Raw genomic sequence first — 17,761 nt, 5'->3', positions numbered from 1 at the left:
GGCTGGGTGCTAGTTTGGGCTGGCTGAGCTTGGAGCTCTCTTCCAGCCTGCTTGATTCTATGATTTTTCACTCCATGATCTACGTGGGTCATGTACTGCTTTTGCCGTTTGGAGATGTTACTACTTGGTAATGTCCTGGGGATTTAACTGCTTATAGAAGAGCCCAAGTTGCAAAGCACTATTGTGTGCTACCTAAAGCTTCATTCTGGGTAAGCATCTGCATTTTACTTACATTAAAACAAAATATTTAAATTATTATTTAGAAAATTTGCCAATAAATGGTTCTTTTAGCACTGGGAACCTTGACCTAGACTTCAAGCCAAGCCAAGATGTTCCGAAGTTGTCCTTTGTTTTAAGATATTAGGCTTCATGTGAAACATTTGCTGTATACAATTTGTTGCTTCAAACCCTTAGCAAATAATGTTTGTGTGGGAAACCAATCTGTTTTGGTTTTTAAAGCCTCTAAATAAATGTTGCACTTTTCCATTTTCAGAGTATGAAGCAGAGCAGCCTCAATTTCCAGATATTCCTGACTCCAAACATAGATCAGTGAGTACAGTTCCAATGAAAAAGCTGCACAGGGCTGGCTTTAAAACATTTGAAGTAACTAAATGGGAAAATTAGATGCATAAAATGAAAACAAAACTACATTTTGCAAACAGCTTCTGTGAATCAGCAAATGGTAATATCCCAAATCACTGCATTTATTTAAAGCAACTTGGGCAGTGCTGGCCTAAAAATAGGTTGCCAGCTGTGTTTGGCTTGTGCAGCTCGCTGGCCTTTTGCTGCAGCTGCTTCATAGGCAGGACTCTGAAGCTTGCCAGGGTCGGCTTTGAGTGGTGTGGGGAGCAGGCTGGGCACAGGGGAACAAGTGCATCAAAGGAGCTACGCCTCAGTTTCACCTGTGCTAGACAACTTCAAGTGAGGCTGTCAAAATTAGTGGAGTGGAACCTGATTAGAGTTGCTTTGAGGTCTGATATTGACCAAATAGGTCTAGAAGATCTGTGGCAGACATAAAAACTTAAGGAAGACAAACCACTTCTTTATTCAACAAACCACTTTTGAAGTCTTTATTCCCAGCAGTTCTAGGAGTAGCAGGAGTCATTCTTTTGGGGATTAGAGATCACTTTCATTTAAATTAGGTGGTTTTGTAGATGTATTTGTCTTGCTATTCAAATACTTTGTTGTTTTAAAACCATTTTAAGAGGTTGTAGTTTAATCCCTGCTTGGAGGCCTCTTCCAACCTGGTTGATTCTATGAATTGTCAGACCATTGGCCAGTTTGGCCCTTTCCTCTTCCCACAGTTGAAACTCCTCCAATTTAATAGCAGCCTGTAATGAACAGTGAACTCTTCTTGGGATATTAGTCTGGGTGTTATATTTATATATATACACACACACACACACCTTCTGTTAGGTTTGGATGTTTTTATTGTGCTGGGCAGTGCAGATTTTTCTGGAAGGTGTAGTTGTTTATTTTAAAGCACTCAGCAAATACTAACATAATTTAGTTAAAAATCACAATTCCTTTTTAAAACTGACCTTATCATTTTCCCTCTTGAATTCACTTCTGCAATGCTTTTGCAGCCTGGGTGAGGTATTTACATAGGTTACTTTTATCTTGGACAGGTATCTTTAGAAGCAGGAATATTGCAGCCCTTTCATATGGACTGGTTTAATTCAGCCCCTGCAGCTGATACTGTTGCCCAACAGTCACTTGCTGTACCCCAGGCAGCCCCACTTCCAGAACCACCTGATCCCAAAACGTGTAAGTAGGAGTTGTCCTATTATCTGTTGCTATCTTGAACCTTGCTGTGATGGGTTCTTGCATTTGGCAAGGGCTTGTTACTTGTTGAATTTTAACTCTTAAGAAAAGCTGCTGTAGCTGTTAAGTGGCATTTGCATCCTTAGTCCCCTGGTTTGTGAAGAAGGAGCCAGCCTGGCCACTTGGTCTGTGGGAGAAGGTTTAGCTGGTGCCTTACAAGTCCAGTAGCACTGTCTTGCTGTTAAGGTTGCTCCCTTCTGAATGAGGGACTTCTATTTAGCCACTTCAATCAGAGAGAGGCAAGCAGCTCTTCCTCTAATTTAATGATGCAAACCAAGGATCAATAGGCTAAATAGACAACTGGGTTTGAAAACTGCTGTCACAAGGTATCTTTGCCCATCTGACTGCATATTAGAATGGAAACAGTTCTAAAGTGTTGGCCTTCCAGTTTTGTCAGTGTCTTTACTTGACAAAATGTAGCACCTAGCAGTGTAGTGGTTTATTGTGTATCTCAGCCTTTTTTGCCTTGCTCTTGCTCGGTAAGAATTCCTGTTGCTAGTCACAAGCAGTGTTAGTCTTGGATTTTACATGTATTTACACACATACCTATAAAAACATTGTCCTTCCAATGACCAACATTTTCTGGCAGCTTATGAACCAATTCAAGCTATAAAGCAGAGAAAATGCAGTGCTTCAGGCATGCTGCTACAAGAGAGCACTTCTATTCTTTAGCTTTGCCACACCAAAACCTTGCATGCTTACTGCATGCTGACTGCAGCTGCTTTCTCCTGCAGTGAAATCAGTGTGAGCACAGGGGTGCTATGGTGTAGACCTCATGTAAAGGCAGTGCAGTCAAACATGAGAGAGATGTCAACCCGGACAGCCCCCTCAAGGTAGAAAAAATTGGTATAGGGAACCATGCCCAAATTTCCAAAGGATCTGGCAAGTAGGAAGTGTGAGAAAGAAATCACAGCACCACTGGAATATAACCTCTGGCTTTCCTTCTGTCTAGAAATTCAGTTTCATGACCAAGTCTGCTACTGCAGATGGCAAAGGGCATGAGGTTAGGTAGCAGGAGTGGTCTGACAGTAAGGGCACTGAGTTCAGTGCAGGCTGCTTTCCTCTCCTTGCTGCCAGGGTGAATCAGTACGCACTGCTCTTCGTCTCCATGGCTGAAGTGCTGCTGGTGTCCAAGCTCACTCCTTTCAAACTAAGACATCTCAGGCACGCTGTGGTTTGCAGTGGGGATGCACCTTCAGTTTCAGATGTACTCAGGTTTATGCTGTCTTGGCTGAAGAGAAGACACATCCCTGGCTGTATCTGAGCTGAGGGAATCTGTTCAGGCTGTGCTGGTGTTGATAAAATGGCTAAGACTTAATTTATGAAATCTAATGTTTGCTACATTGCTGTGGAGTGAAATCTCAGTGCTTACCTCTAAGTGAAGGCTGTGCTCTTTTGCTCAGGTTCTGCTGGAGAATACCTAGAGTATTTCATATTCCCAGTGCTCTTACCTGGAATGGCTGAGCTTCTGCATCGAGCAAAGAAAGAAAAATGTTTTGAGGTTAGTTTTCAGCTCTCATTTTAGATCACTGGCAGGGAGCTACAGCCTCTGGTTTCACAGGCTGTATTTAGAATCAGAGAATGGTTAGGTTGGAAGGGACCTCAAAGATTAGCCAGTTCCAACCCCCTCCCACTAGAACAGGTCACTCAAGGCTTCATCCAACCTGGTCCTGAACACCTCCAGGGAGGTTGTGGAGCACAGAGTCACCCAACGTGGTCAAAGATCACATTGGGTGATTCTGTGCTCCACAACCTCCCTGGGCAACCTGTGCCAGTGTCTCACCACCCTCACTGCAAACAACTTCTCCCTAACATCCAGTTTCAGTCTCCCCTCTGCCAGTTCAAACCCATTCCTCCTCCTCCTGTCATTACCAGACCTTGTCAATAGTCCCTCCCCAGCCCTCCTGTAGCCCCCTTCAGATACTGCAAGGCCACTCCAAGGTCTCCTCCAAGCCTTCTCTTCTCCAGGCTGCAGAGCCCCAACTCTCTCAGCCTGTCCTCACAGCAGAGCTGCTGCAGCCCTCTGAGCATCTTGGTGGCCTCCTCTGCACTGGCTCCAACAGTTTCATGTCCTGCTTGTGTTGGGGGCTCCAGAGCTGCACCCAGGACTGCAGGTGGGGTGTGAGGAGAGCAGAGCCAAGGGGCAGAATCTCCTCCCTTGCCCTGCTGCCCACACTGCTCTTGCTGCAGCCCAGCACAGGGTTGTGTCTGGGCTGCACTCACACTGCAGGCTTCTGTTGAGCTTTTCATCACCCCATTTGTTTGATCTTTTGCAACAAAACCAAGCATGGTAACATGAAGTAACCTATCTGGAGTTGTTTGGGATCTGGTCAGAAATGTCGTTTTCTCCAGTGACTCAGCACAGGTTGCACACTGCAGACACTTAATCATTGTGCCAATCTCCAACACAACAAATCTTCCTTAAATGCCCAGTTGTTCCTAGCCTAGGCAGTGTTGTATTTCAGAGGAGCAGGCTTCCTGTCAGATTTGTGCCCATCACTCATTTCAGGGTGACATAAAGAATTCAAATGTTACTTCACCATTCAGTTTCTTTTGCTGGGCTTGGCATCCTAATAGGGGTATATTTTGTGCTTTAGCTTTTTAATGCTCTCTGTAAATTCCATGTAATGGGCAAGCAGAACAATCAGCATTAATGGGCTTATAAAAACTGTGCATTTTCAAAAGCATTGTTTGCTAGATAGAGTTTTATGCATTTGTTTTCATCTAGAGACACATCCCTCATAGTGGGTGAGGAATGTTTAAAAGAAAAGCATTACAGCTGGTGCAAAATAAAGCTCACTGGGTCATCACAGCCTAGCTCACAGGAACCCAGCAGCAGATTAGGTACTGGTAGTTGTGGGGTTCTCTGTCATTTCTGCTGTTTTCTCCAACTACAGAGGTTTGGGGCTTTTTTTCCTGGTTCTTTCCAGCTTTCTGCCTGTCACCCACACTCTGCAATGAAAAACTTTGCTCTTTTTTTATGCTGCAGCTGAGCCTTCTCCTTGCAGTTTCACAATGTAAAGAGCAATGACACACAAATGACAATGAAGGCCACACCTCAATTATTGTGTTCAGTTTTGGGCACCACAGTACAAGAGATATGGAGATGCTGGAGCAGGTGTAGAGGAGGGCAACGAAGCTGGGGAAGGGCCTGAAGAATGAATCTTAAGAGGAGTGACTGAGGGAGCTGGGGATGGTTAGTGTGAAGAAGAGAAGGCTGAGGGGAGACCTCATGGCTGTCTACAGCTACCTGAAGGGATGTTGTGGAAAGGCTGCTGCTGGTCTTTTCTCACAGGTAACTGGAGACAGAACAAAGGGGAATGGCCTCAAGCTGAGGCTGGACAGGTTTAGATTGGACATTAGGAAAAAGTTTTTCCGGGAGAGAGTGGTCAGGGACTGGAATGAGCTGCCCAGGGAGGTGGTGGAGTCACCCACTCTGTCTAGGTTGGACTTGGTGATCCTGAGAGGCTTTGCCAAGCTATGTGATTCTGTGATCTCCCTTGCCATGCATGATGCACATCTGAGCAACACAGCTTGTGCTCTTGGCATTGCAGATTAAAATGTTCTGGACTAAAATGATAGTGAAGTGAGGAGCACTTTGTGTTGCTAGGTGGTTGTTAATCATCGTGGGCCTCAATCTACCTCCTCTCCAACTACTGATACTGACTTCCTGCTGCAGACATTGTGGGGACAGACATTGTGGCATACTTTAACAGTGACCTGTGGGCTCTTTGTGCCTGAACTTTACATGCCTGCCACAGCCAGAAACACACAAGAGCACAGCATGCCTGCATGGGCACCCCCTGCACTGCATTTCAAATCCAGCCTGTACACTTAATAACAGTTCATGCAAATTTTGCTCAGTGTTCACTGCATTTGTGAGTCTATAAACTGATTGCTGGAGGTGTCTGTGTGTTTACAGCCTGTGGTTCATACAGGGGGAGTAGTGAGATGCTTCATTTACATGTCATTGTAACATGCATCCCTGTACACCACTCCTGCCATCATTTTGGCACTACCTAGACAAGAGCAGATGAAATGTATGTAATCCACCACACTGGGAATGAACTTTATATTGATTTTTTGTTTCAAGGTAGCACATCCCTGTTCACAGGACAAGGCATGCCTTACAGCTGCCTTAAAATGCAGTCCCTGATAGAGGTCCCATGTTTCTGGGGGCACTAAACCAGCACTTCCTAGACAAAACGTGCTAACTCTTTCAAATATAGTTCAGTTTTGAGCTCAGGACCAATCTAAGGTTACTAAATGATGTTAGTTCTTGTTTGGAGAATAGGCTTGCAATTGGGGAAGGAAGTTTAGGAAAGCAAGCTCATGCCAGATGATCATTTTCCGCTGTGATATCATTTTTTCCTCTAGCAGAACAATAGCTCTTTTTGCTTGCCATATAACTGGATATTTGTGTTCTTTCCCTCTAGTGCCCAGGTGCTTGTACTTGGACATTCTGTTTCCTTCTCTGACTTAAATATGTATCTGCTAGTTGTACTTCTGATTCATAAGCAATGTAGTGTTCCACATGGGTTTGGAGGAGGATATAAAGCTATTCTTTGCATTAAAATTGTTACTGGGTTTCTGAAGGCCCTGGTTTTGATCCTAAAACCACTTCACAGAATTAAACAGGTTGTAGCTGACCTCTAAGATTGTTGAGTCCAATCCAGCACCTAACCCTTCTAATTACCTAAAGCATGGTACTAAGTGCCTCAGTTCCAGTTAGTGTGAGCCTTTAGAAACCTAGAGATAGTTAGGGGCAGGAGAAGGGATTCTATGATAAACACACCAGAAGACAGCTTCAAAACCAGGAGGAGGACAAGGAGTAGAAAGATTCATGGTATTCATGAGAGGACAGATGAGGACCATGATTAATTGTGATTAACCTAACTGAAATCATGAAGGATGAGAACAGAATACTGGGTTTGGGGTTTGGCTAGACATGAGTCATTAAAGCCTGTAAAGGGCAGCTCCAACAGAGTAAACCAGTGGAAGATTAATGGAAGAAGCAAAAGAGGAACAATCAAACCGACTGCAGTCCATGTTGAATGAGCCTGGGAGAAGGGAGAGGGAAGTGCCAGGGAGAAGGAAGCATGGGGTTTGGATGGGAGGCCTTAAAGGTTGTCATGGTTTAAAGGAGAATGAAGATGAATGAAAAGAGAATGAAAAATTGAGTAGATTTGTTTAGCAATGGAAATCAGGGTGAGATCAGATTGTGGGACCAAGGAAGGAATTCAAGGAAGAGATGCGGAAGTACTCATCCAATTGTACAATCAGAGGGGAAGGCCAGGGAAGGGAGATAGTTGTGTTAGTCTGGGAAAGAAGTCAGCAAGCTCGTACTTGGAAAGCGACACAGAAACATAACAGCTTAACACTGTTTCCATTTCAAATAGTCTGGCTTGCACTGTGTGGTTAAGATCGATCTGAGCAGCACAAAGGTAGAAACCCCCCAGCTGCTGGGTGTGTCCGCAGCCTTCAGACCCACAGCCCTATGACAACAGTCTGCAGAAGCCTCGCTTTGAAATAAGAGATGAAAGAGACCCTATTAGTCTGCCCACTGTATTCCCTGCCACGACTTCCCCTGCACTTTGTCCTATCTGCTGTCAAATGTCTCCAGGGGAGAGTGTTTTCTGAAATCCTACTCTCACGAGGACTGACAAATGCATTCATTTCTCAGCTGAGCAGCACTGAAATGTTTTCATTAGCATAACTCTGGCTTCTCTTTCTGATTAGCCATCACAGGAGGCTGCTGTGTCAGACTATGCAGTTGAATGGATCATAGATAAAATGATGATAGATCAGGGCAAGTGAAGGGAAGGTTCCCCAATGACTTTGCCATCTCCTGATCATCAGTCTTTTCCTGAGCCCATCATACCTAAACTGAAAGATGGAGAAGGAATGCTGAGCAGCAGAGGTTTGTAAACACCCCTGCCAGTGAGCAATGCACATTGTGCAGGTATTTCCTGGCTTTGTCCTGATTCGCATAGCACAGGAGGAGCGTGGCAAAGACAGGTCACTTGATGTCACTTTTTTCCCCTTCTGTGAACGCTGACTGCTGTGCAACTACCGATTTAAGTCGTTAGCAAAATGAACCATTTCCTGGAGAAAAAAATAACGGAGTAAATAAATAAAACCCCCTCAGCTTGACCCAATTCCTCCCTGAGAAGTTCACTGGATCTAACCGGGGGAAAGCAAGATGAATTTGATCCTTTGGTGACGACTGTTTTGACAACACTGCTCTGATTGTTCTTCCTCGCTGCAAAGGCAATTTGCAATTTGCTTGGAAGAGATTAAATCACACCTGCTGGATTGAATAGAATTGTCTTGTCAAAGCACAGAGTTCAGCCTCTGAAACACTGCACTAAGGAACAGCACCCAGTTTCATCCTGCGAATCAGAGTATCTGTACCAGGACCAGACTCTGCTACTTGTTTTCAGGTACTGCCCAAATCAGGAATTGCCCTCTTGCTATCTGAAATTACCGGTAGAGAGCACTCCAGTGGTGTTGCTCTCTGAAAGTTAGGTGGTTGGCTTCTCAAAACAGTAGCTGCTGTGAGCGTGACAGGTGTGAAAATTCCTTGAGGAGAAGTTGAAGTCTCTTCACAGCCAAGGACTCTAAGCCCTTGTTGTCATGAAACACGTCATAAAGGCACATGGGCTCAGGACTGAGCAGTCTGTTGCTTTGCAGTCTTCTCTTTTGCTTGCCTTTCTTTCCTTCCCCGCCTTTTTCTGCAGCAGTTCTCTCTGCTTTCTGTGGGGGTCAGACTGTATGTCTACCAAGGAGAAAATTTACTTAGAAAAGTAAAAGCTTTGCAAGTATCATGTAACAATGCAGTGCAGGCTAACTCCAGAATGCACAGTGGTCACCCCTGGCTAAGTGATTGGCCTGCGTTCTTCACTGGGCAGCCAGCATCTAGGGGCATGTTCCTCTTCCACTTCCTGGGGCTGACCTCCACATTATGCCATGTGCTAATTCCCTCCAACTTTGAAAGAGTTACATCAAGCAGAGCACTTCTGTCTGCCTCACTGGTCACATCTCCCAGTCCTTTTAGCATCACGATCTTGTGAGGATAGCACCAAGTAACCTGTCAGGCCTTGTATTTCCAGTTCCCTGGCTGTTGTATCTCTCTTAGCAAGAGGCAGTAGCCCCTTCATGTCCCATGTTTTAATCGAGACTTCAGCCTCCTTCATGGCATTCCGCAGTTTCACAGATGTGTGAGTGTTGTGATTTGTTTTCCTAAGAAGGGATCTCTGCAGCTGAATCTGCCTTTGACAGGGCAAGCATTGCCTGCAGGCTGGGAGCTAGGCTTTCTCCTAGCTGCAGGGCTGCTGTTGGTTCTGCAGGGGCTTGATGTCTGTTAGGATTCACTCCCTGGCTGTGTCCATCCATGTCACGTGTAATAGAAGAGGAGTTCAGAAAATGCCAGTCAAACCCTTCTGCTGCTTTAATTTGAAGTCTCCATGCCATAGTTACTGTGGTTAGTGAGAAGCAGAATAAGCATCCAGCCTGTGCATCCAGCTTAAACCAGCACAACTTAGAGCAGCACTCAGGGCTATCTGGTAGAACTACACTGCAGCAGATGGCAAGTAATGCACATTAACTTTTCTCACTCTTTTTTTTGGACTCAACTTGAAAGCACTTCACAATATTGCTAAAGCTTTGGCTGAGCCATTGACTGTTGGCAGTGGCAATATTAAAGTGGACAGAGAAATGTACTGTGTGTTTTATTTGATAAAAGCAGTCAATTTAGCTTCTGTTCCTCTCCAGTAGTAAAAAATATGTGACCAATCCAAAGACAATAAATAATTGGAAACTATTTTCTATCCCTAGAGAAAAAGGACCAAATTCATTGCCTGTGATTTCCTGACAGAATGGTTATACAAGTAAGTTAATCATGGCTTTTGCTATTAATTATGCTCAATGATTCAAAGACATTAATTTGTAAATAGGGCAGCTGAAATTTTAATTAATATGAGTTGTTTTCTCCTTTTTTTGTTACAGCAAGAACCCAAAGAGGAAAGATGAGTCATTCACAGAATTCTTTGCCATTCCTTTTGTGAAAGAGTGGCTAAAGGACCAGTAAGTTACTGCAGTCCTCAGAGGAACCTTTTCTCCTTTTATGCTTCTTTTTTCCCCTGCTATTCCAAACAAACAAACAAAAAAGTGTCAGAGCTTCAAGGTGTTACCATTGTGCTGCCTAAGTGCCCTGTTCTGTGTGCAACAAAGAGCTCTGTGATGCTTTCTGACTTGGTTGGGTATTAGTTACAAGGTATTGTACCAGAGTTAGTCACAGAGAATATTCTCCCCCTTTACCCTGTTCTTGTCAGACCCCCACCTGCAGTCCTGTGTGCAGCTCTGGAGCCTCCCAACACGAGCAGGACATGGAAGTGTTGGAACCAGTCCAGAGGAGGCCACCAAGATGCTCAGAGGGCTGCAGCAGCTCTGCTGTGAGGACAGGCTGAGAGAGTTGGGGCTCTGCAGCCTGGAGAGGAGAAGGCTTTCAGGAGACCTTGGAGTGGCCTTGCAGTATCTGAAGGGGGCTACAGGAGGGCTGGGGAGGGACTATTGACAAGGTCTGGTAATGAGAGGATGAGGAGGAATGGGTTTGAACTGGCGAAGAAAATATTCAAACTAGGTCAAAGATCACATTGGGTGATTCTGTGCTCCACAACGTCCCTGGAGGTGCTCAAGGCCAGGTTGGATGAGGCCTTGAGCAACCTGTTCTAGTGGGAGGTGTCCCTGCCTATGACAGGGGGTTGGAACTGGCTGATCTTTGGGGTCCCTTCTAACCTAAACCAGTTCAGATAGCCTGGCAGTGTTCTGAATGTCTTTGTACTGAGAAGTGAAGCAGTATTTGCAGTGCTGTTTCCTGCTCTGGATAGTACTGAGGATATACAGTCTAGAAATGCCTTCCTCTGACTCTAAGCATCTGCTTTAAAGATACCTGTGATGATCCTTGGTGCCAGGATGCCTTTTTGCATTTCTGCAGACATTTATGGAAATGAGCACTTGTTTTGGCAGCCTCGGTGCCACAGCTCTCATTTCCCCTGTAGAGCCATGCTCCACAGTAGTTCTGAAAGCAACCTTCCTGTCCTTGGGGCTGCAGTTTGGTTTGCAATGTAACTGTTGTGTGAGAGAAGAAAAGTGAAGTGTTTGCCTCAGTGACAGAATAAGAACATTTCAGAGGTCAGGTTTTAAACATCAGAGGTTAGTTGGAGGCTTGGTTGGTGGTCAGTGAAAACCTAGAGGCTGGTGTAGCTGCGGATGCTCCTGCTTACTGCAGGGGGTTGGACTAGATGACCTCTGGAGGTCCCTTCCAACCTAGACCATTCTCTATCTTTGGAGGTGTGCTTACTTCATTAAGAGGAAACTGAGCTTTCTTGACCTCTGTGTCATGTGGAACTTAGAGCCTTTGAGTCTCTGGTCTAGCAGGAGGAAAGCCCCTTGACATTCACAGGTCTTTGAAGCAAAGCTGGTGTCTGTGGCACGGGCAGTTAACTTTGACTCTCTCAGAGGCAGTCACTTGGTCAAAGCTGCGTAGGAGGTTTCTGCAGTAAGGGATGGTCCTGCTCTGGCAGGTGAGTTGGACTCGATGATTTCTTTGGGTCCCTTCCAACCCCTAACATCTTGTGAGCCTGTGATCTTCACAGAGTGACTTATTTTATCTCAGCTCTAGTACCTTAAGGTACCTGCTGCTGCACCCTACTGCCCAGCCACTGTTGTTCAACCCTGCCACTGGTGGGACACTTAGAAGGTTCCTTCTGTAGAGTGCTGGGGTCTTGCCAACAAGATCCCCATTTAAAGCAGGGAATTTTGCAGTTGGGAAGGTGATTATGACCTGCACTGAGGTTGTCATCCTCATTCTTGAGCATACTGAAGAGCCATCAGTTGATAGGTTTTGATATTTGTACCTCAGATAAATATGTGAGATCACAGTTTGCCAGCATTTGTCTTGGGAGTAAAGCTGACTTGTCTGGTTCCTTGCTGTCTCCTTTCCTTCACCCCAGCCTGCTTGTAAGTGACCTAATGTGACCCTGTGATGCCTGGTTATTCTGATCAGGGAGCTCCTCCAAGTTAGAAATCTCTCTGCCAGAAGATGAGAGGAGGGTTTGTATAGCTGTTTAAAACAGATAATGTCTTCGGTCTGGTTCACTTCAGAGCCTGACAAACTTTTGTACTGGCACAGAGAAAGGATTAAAATGCAGGGCTCAGGGCAAGGTGAGGAGAACAGATGAGCTGGTAAGATGTAGAGGTGGTGGCAGGAACTGCTTGAGTCAGCTTTGCCAACAAGAGAAATACACTGTGGAATCACAGCCTGAATGACTCACAGCTTCTGTTAGTGCCTGTGCTCCTAAATAACAGTGTGACAGCTCCACAAGGACACTCAAGTGTCAAAGTCCTACTCGATCTTAAATCCTCTGAACAAGTGGGCCTTTAAAATGATAACTATGAAAATGATTTCTGAAACCTTTTTTTGGGTGAACTTATATTAAAATGACAAGTTTCTTAACAAATACTGCAGATGAAGTAGTCATTAGAGACAAGTGAAAGACTGCGATGTTACTTCCTTAGGAAGTCCTCCTGGATGTGTCTTACATAGTTTATTGGTGCTTGCTGCCAGATACCATGTGTAAAATGTAATTCATGCTGTACTTCTAATGATCACTTCTGGGTTTATTTGTGAAGAAGTCTTCATTTTTTTAACAGGCCCCAGGATCCCACTGGCCTTCTTGGCCACCAGGGCACATTGCTGTGCCATGGGTCACTTGTTAGCCACCAGCACCCCCAGGTCCCTCTCCACAGGGCTGCTCTCCAGCAGTCACCTTCCAGCCTGTACTGCTGCAGTTTGTTATTCCTCCCCAGATGCAGGACTCTGCACTTGCCCTTGTTGAACCTCATCTGGTTCCTCTGTGCCCAGCTCTGTCTGCCCAGGGCTCTCTGGAAGGCAGCACAGCCTGCAGCTGTCTCAGCCAAGCCTCCCAGCTTGGTGTCAGCAGCAAACCTGCTGAGCAGACTCTGTCTGTCTGTGCCCTCATCAATGGCATTGATGAAGATGTTGAACAGGACTGGCCCCAGCACTGATCCCTGGGGGACACCACTGGCCACAGCTCTCCAGTTGGACCTGGCACCATTGATCACCACCCTCTGAACTCTATCTTGCAACCAGTTCCTAGCTCACCTCACTGCCTGCTCTTCCATCCCACACTTCCTCAGCTTGCTCACCAAAACGCCATGGGAGACAGTGTCAAAGGCCTTGCTAAGGTCAAGGTAGACTCCATCCACTGCTCTCCCTGAATCTACCCATTCAGTTATGGCACCATAGAATGCTCTCAGGTTAGTCAAGCAGGACTTCCCCTTGGTAAATCCATGCTGACTGCTCCTGATAACTTTCTTCTCTTCCAAGTGTCTTGTGATGCCCTCCAGCAGGAGCTGCTCCATCACTTTTCCAGGGATGCAGGTGAGGCTGACTGCTCTGTAGTTCCCTGGAACCTCTTTCTTGCCCTTTTTGAAGGATGGAGTGCCACTGGCTCTGCTCCAGCCCTCAGGCACCTCTCCTGTCTGCCACCAGTTGGCAAAGATGATGGAGAGTGGCAGAGTGATAACCTCAGGCAGTTCTCTCAGCACCCTTGGGTGCATCTCATCAGGGCCCATGGACTTGTGAATGTTCACTGTGTGTAACTGATCCCTAACCCAGTCTGCACTGACCAGTGGGGAGCATTCCCTCCTCCAGTCTTCCTCTCCTTCATCCAGGGTCTGGAGTTCAGCCTTAGATGTAAAGACTTAAGCAAAGAAGGCATTCAGCATCTCTGCCTTCTCTGCACCCTCAGTTCACAAGGCTGCCTCCTCGTTCAGCAGTGCCCCCACACCTTCCCTCTGCTTCCTTTTGCTACTGATGGATTTGAAGATGCCTTTCTTATTCTGTTTTACTTCCTTTGCCAGCTCCAATTCCAAGAGGGCTTTGGCCTTCCTTGTTGCTTTCCTACAAGCCCTGACTACTTCTCTATGGTTCTCCCAGGTGACCAATCCCTGCTTCCATGAATTGTAAGATTCCTTCTTCCCTGAGGTTTCCTTCAGGACCTCCTTATTCAACCATGCAGGTCTCCTAGCACAGCTACCTGATTTTTTATTCAGGTATTATTGTCTGATACTCAGTCCAGAAGGACACATTTCCTGGATTGATCTGTCTGTGGCCCCCAAAACCAAATGTGCAAGTACAGAGAAAATGAATTGGTCCTGGCTTTAGCCAAGTGGGCAGGAGCTAAACAGAGAGCTGGAAATGGGTAATATGCCCACAAATGGGTAGTAAACCTCTAGCAGAGACTCTCTGCCAGTTTTCTATCTGCACACATATATATACTTTGATTACTTTTTTCCTGCCTCCCCCCAGCACTCTCTAATTAGGTGAGGTCTGCTGGTCTCAGCTGCCTTTACAGTTGACTTCATTGTCAGTTCTCAGATGGCCAATAGGGGTAATTTTGCACGGGTGACTGAGTTCTTTCTTTCCATAATGTGCCCAGTTTCTACAGGCTTTGCTTCCTGCACGCTGCTCTTTCACTGCTTTGTCCCTAAACCAGCCATGTTCAGAGTGCTGTTGTTTTGCAGGCTGGTTCTTCTTTCACTTGCTTTAACAATTTGAGTTTTGAGGTGTACATTTATTTATTGCTGGGGGGAGAGGAGAGGGACTGATATGGTGAGAAGCACATTTAATTGCAGCAAGAGAAGACTCCAGTGTATGTATCTGTAAGGAGGTTATGGCAATGAATTGCCATCCAGTAATGGCCCAGAATTCCAGGTAACAAAGGAGACACTTTTGGCTGGGAAACCTGCAGCTGTGTGTTGGGAAACTGCACAGAGTTTATGTACAAAGTATCTCCATTGCCTAACTGTGGGGTATGAGGTGAAGGTTTTATGGCTACAAATCCTGATGCAGTGGTGAGACCTGCCTTGATTTGTGCAAAGACTGGAAAAACAGCACTGAAGAAACTGGAAGTGTCTTGGTGCTTTCTGACATCCCCCTGATCTCAGGCAGGGCAAGGGAGGTTCTTCTGCCCCTGTGTTCAGCACTGCTCAGGCCACCCCTGGAGTGCTGTGTCCAGTTCTGGGCTCCTCCATTGCAGAGAGATGTTGAGGTGCTGGAAGGTGTTTGGAGAAGGTCAGCAAGGCTGGGGAGAGGCCTGGAGCACAGCCCTGTGAGGAGAGGCTGAGGGAGCTGGGGGTGTGCTGCCTGCAGGGAGGCTGTAGCCAGGTGGGGTTGGGCTCTGCTGCCAGGCAAGCAGCAACAGAAGAAGGGGACACAGTGTCAGGCTGTGCCAGGGCAGGTCTAGGCTGGATGTCAGGAGGAAGTTGTTGGCAGAGAGAGTGATTGGCATTGGAATGGGCTGCCCAGGGAGGTGGTGGAGTGGCTGTGGCTGGAGGTGTTGAAGCCAAGCCTGGCTGGGGCACTTAGTGCCATGGTCTGGTTGGTTGGGCAGGGCTGGGTGCTAGGTTGGGCTGGATGAGCTTGGGGTCTCCTCCAGCCTGGCTAATTCTATGATTTATTGTTTGAGCTTTTATTATAGTGCACAAAGAGCAACCAAGTGGAATGTGGTTGGTGTACGTTTTACTGTCAGTTCTAATCTTCATGGAGGCCACAAATGACATATTCCCTCTTTCCCTGCTTCACTGCTCAGTCTGGTTTTATTTGACCCAAAGCCAGTACGTTCTCTCAGACAAAACTGGGCCTGGCTTGGCTTCTTTTCTTTAAAGTTGCCCTGCTGAAGTGATTGATATTTGCCAGTGGCTGTCATGCTGAAATGTCAGTCTTGTTGCTTGGTTTTCAGATGAGTTTCTCACCTGTAGAGCTGCATTACAAACCAGACATTCTGGTAAGCTGAGAGGCGAGCAGATCAGTGCAGGAGTTGGTGGGGGCTGGGAGCCTCTGCTTTGGAGCTGTGCTCCTTAGAGAAAGCTCAATGTCTTTGACAGAAGTGCAGTCAAATATGTAGGTCTTTTTGTGATTTCTCCCACTCTAAATTTTGGGTTTCAGAAAGATCAGAACCAGAAGAGAGGATGGAAGGCTGTTGGCCAAAGCAGCACAGCCCAGCTCCATCTCGTGAGGTCTGCTCATGGAGGCTGTTAGCTGGGGAAGCCTCACTGGGCCAGGGCTAAGGGTTCCCTTTGAGCAGCAGAGATGCAGATCAACGTTCACAGAGCCAAAGCTGCATGCTGCAAGGGAGAGGCTTCTTTTTTAGGTCTGTCTCGTTTCTCCTCCCCCAAAGAGCCCAAGATACATAAATGTAGGCCCAAACCCTGCTGACAACGATGATGAGCCCAGCTGAGCCGAGTACACAGGCTGAAGGGTGCAGGCAGGGCACCGTTAGCTAAGATTCTGCTCTAAGCTGGAACGCTCCTGCAGTGAACACAAGCCCTAAGAGAAAGACGTCAGAGAGCACAGGAAGCTTACTAGGGCAGAGACTAATATGAACGAAATTAAGTGAAAGGAAAATGTGAGCTGTCAAAGCCTCCTAGCCTGAGCCCTGCTGTACTGTAAAATACATTGGCAGAAGTAATGTTTTAGCCAGAAAATGTAAGGCTGCATCAATAGCTTCTCCGTGGCTGCTCTCTGCAGTGTCTCTGGGTGGTACATTAGAAATCAGAGAATGGTTTAGGTTGGAAGGGACCTCAAAGCTCAGCCAGTTCCAACCCCCTGCCATAGGCAGGGACACCTCCACTAGAACAGGTTGCTCAAGGCCACATCCGACCTGGCCTCGAACACCTCCAGTAAGGTTGTGGGATGACATTGGGTGATTCTGTGCTCCACAGCCTCCCTGGGTAACCTGTGCCAGTGTCTCACCACCCTCACTAAAAAGAACCCTTTTCTAACATCCAGTTTCAGTCTCCCCTCTGCCACTTCAAACCCATTCCTCCTCCTCCTATCATTACCAGACCTTGTCAATAGTCCCTCCCCAGCCTTCCTGTAGCCCCTTTCAGACACTGGAAGGCCTCTAAATAATGACCCTGCATGTGTTGTATGTGTCTGTAGATGATGGCTGGATCTAAGTTCATAATGCTGTGGTCTTCCAAGTCAGAGCTGTGTTCAAGCTGTGGCTCCTGCAGGGAAAGTGTCTCTTAGCAGCCATTCTAGTGCTGTGCCAAGTCTGCTGTTTCGAGCTGGTGCTTGCATGAGTTGCAGCATTATTGCCCTGCAGCTCATTAGCTTTAAATTAACACAATTTATAAGAGAACCTATGTAGATGAATGTTGCCTTGTCCTTTCCAGGGGATGCTTTCTGATTGTGCTGCTTTGAGGCTAATTGGAACATTTTAGTGATAAAAACGACATTATAGACTGTGAAAAGAAATCAGTGGTGATGGCTACTGCACTGATAGGCTTGCTGAGATGTAAAAACAAGGACACAAACAGAGATAAGACAGTGAGCAAGTGTGTGTGTGTGTGTGTCTCTGTCTGTCAGTGCCTGTGTGTCTCCCTAGGCTGCTTCTGTGTAACTAATCCTTCTGTTTCTAACCCCCCCTGCCCATCCTCCAAACTCATCTTGCACATAAGGCAGACTCTGGGGTAAGGTAGAGGGGTGGAAGGTGGAAGGGTGGTTGGGAGCCCCACCTGAGCACTCTGGATTCTGGGAGGGCTGCTGTGTTTCTGTAGCACTTTTAACTTGTGTATTTCTGTCTCTAGCTGTAACTATTGTAACTATCTGCTTGTATCTTCTGCTGAGCTGTGATTAGAAAGCTTCATTCCTTAACTTCAACGCCTTTGACACTGTCCCACACCACATCCTGGGCTCCAGGCTGGTGGCACATGGGTTTGAGGGGTGGACCACTGATGGATAAAGAAGTGGCTTGATGGCTGCACCTAAAGAGTGGCTGTCAATGGCTCCATGTCCAAGTGGAGTCCCTCAGGGATCAGTCCTGGGACCAGTCTTGTTCAACATCTT

At 46.4% G+C, this 17,761-nt stretch overlaps 1 protein-coding gene across 11 annotated transcripts in view; it reads left to right on the top strand.

Annotated features, from left to right (window-relative positions):
- The window catches only part of IQCK (IQ motif containing K), a 245,253-nt gene that overhangs the window by 1,529 nt on the left and 225,963 nt on the right, over window positions 1–17,761 (top strand). For 10 of the 11 annotated variants that reach the window (XR_010304616.1, XR_010304619.1, XR_010304620.1 and 7 more), the window contains exons 2-6: window positions 494–549; window positions 1,629–1,767; window positions 3,228–3,325; window positions 9,661–9,713; window positions 9,832–9,909. Coding sequence is in view for 4 of the 11 variants with exons in the window: in XM_064153852.1 (XP_064009922.1) it covers window positions 494–549; window positions 1,629–1,767; window positions 3,228–3,325; window positions 9,661–9,713; window positions 9,832–9,909 (424 nt within the window). In the remaining 7 variants the exon portion in view is untranslated. The remainder of the gene's footprint in view (window positions 1–493; window positions 550–1,628; window positions 1,768–3,227; window positions 3,326–9,660; window positions 9,714–9,831; window positions 9,910–17,761) is intronic. The other variant, XR_010304621.1, reaches the window with a different exon arrangement.

This window comes from Pogoniulus pusillus, chromosome 13, assembly GCF_015220805.1.
Source record: "Pogoniulus pusillus isolate bPogPus1 chromosome 13, bPogPus1.pri, whole genome shotgun sequence".
NCBI classification, from domain to species: Eukaryota; Metazoa; Chordata; class Aves; order Piciformes; family Lybiidae; genus Pogoniulus; species Pogoniulus pusillus.
This window is presented reverse-complemented; position numbering and strand designations above follow the sequence as displayed.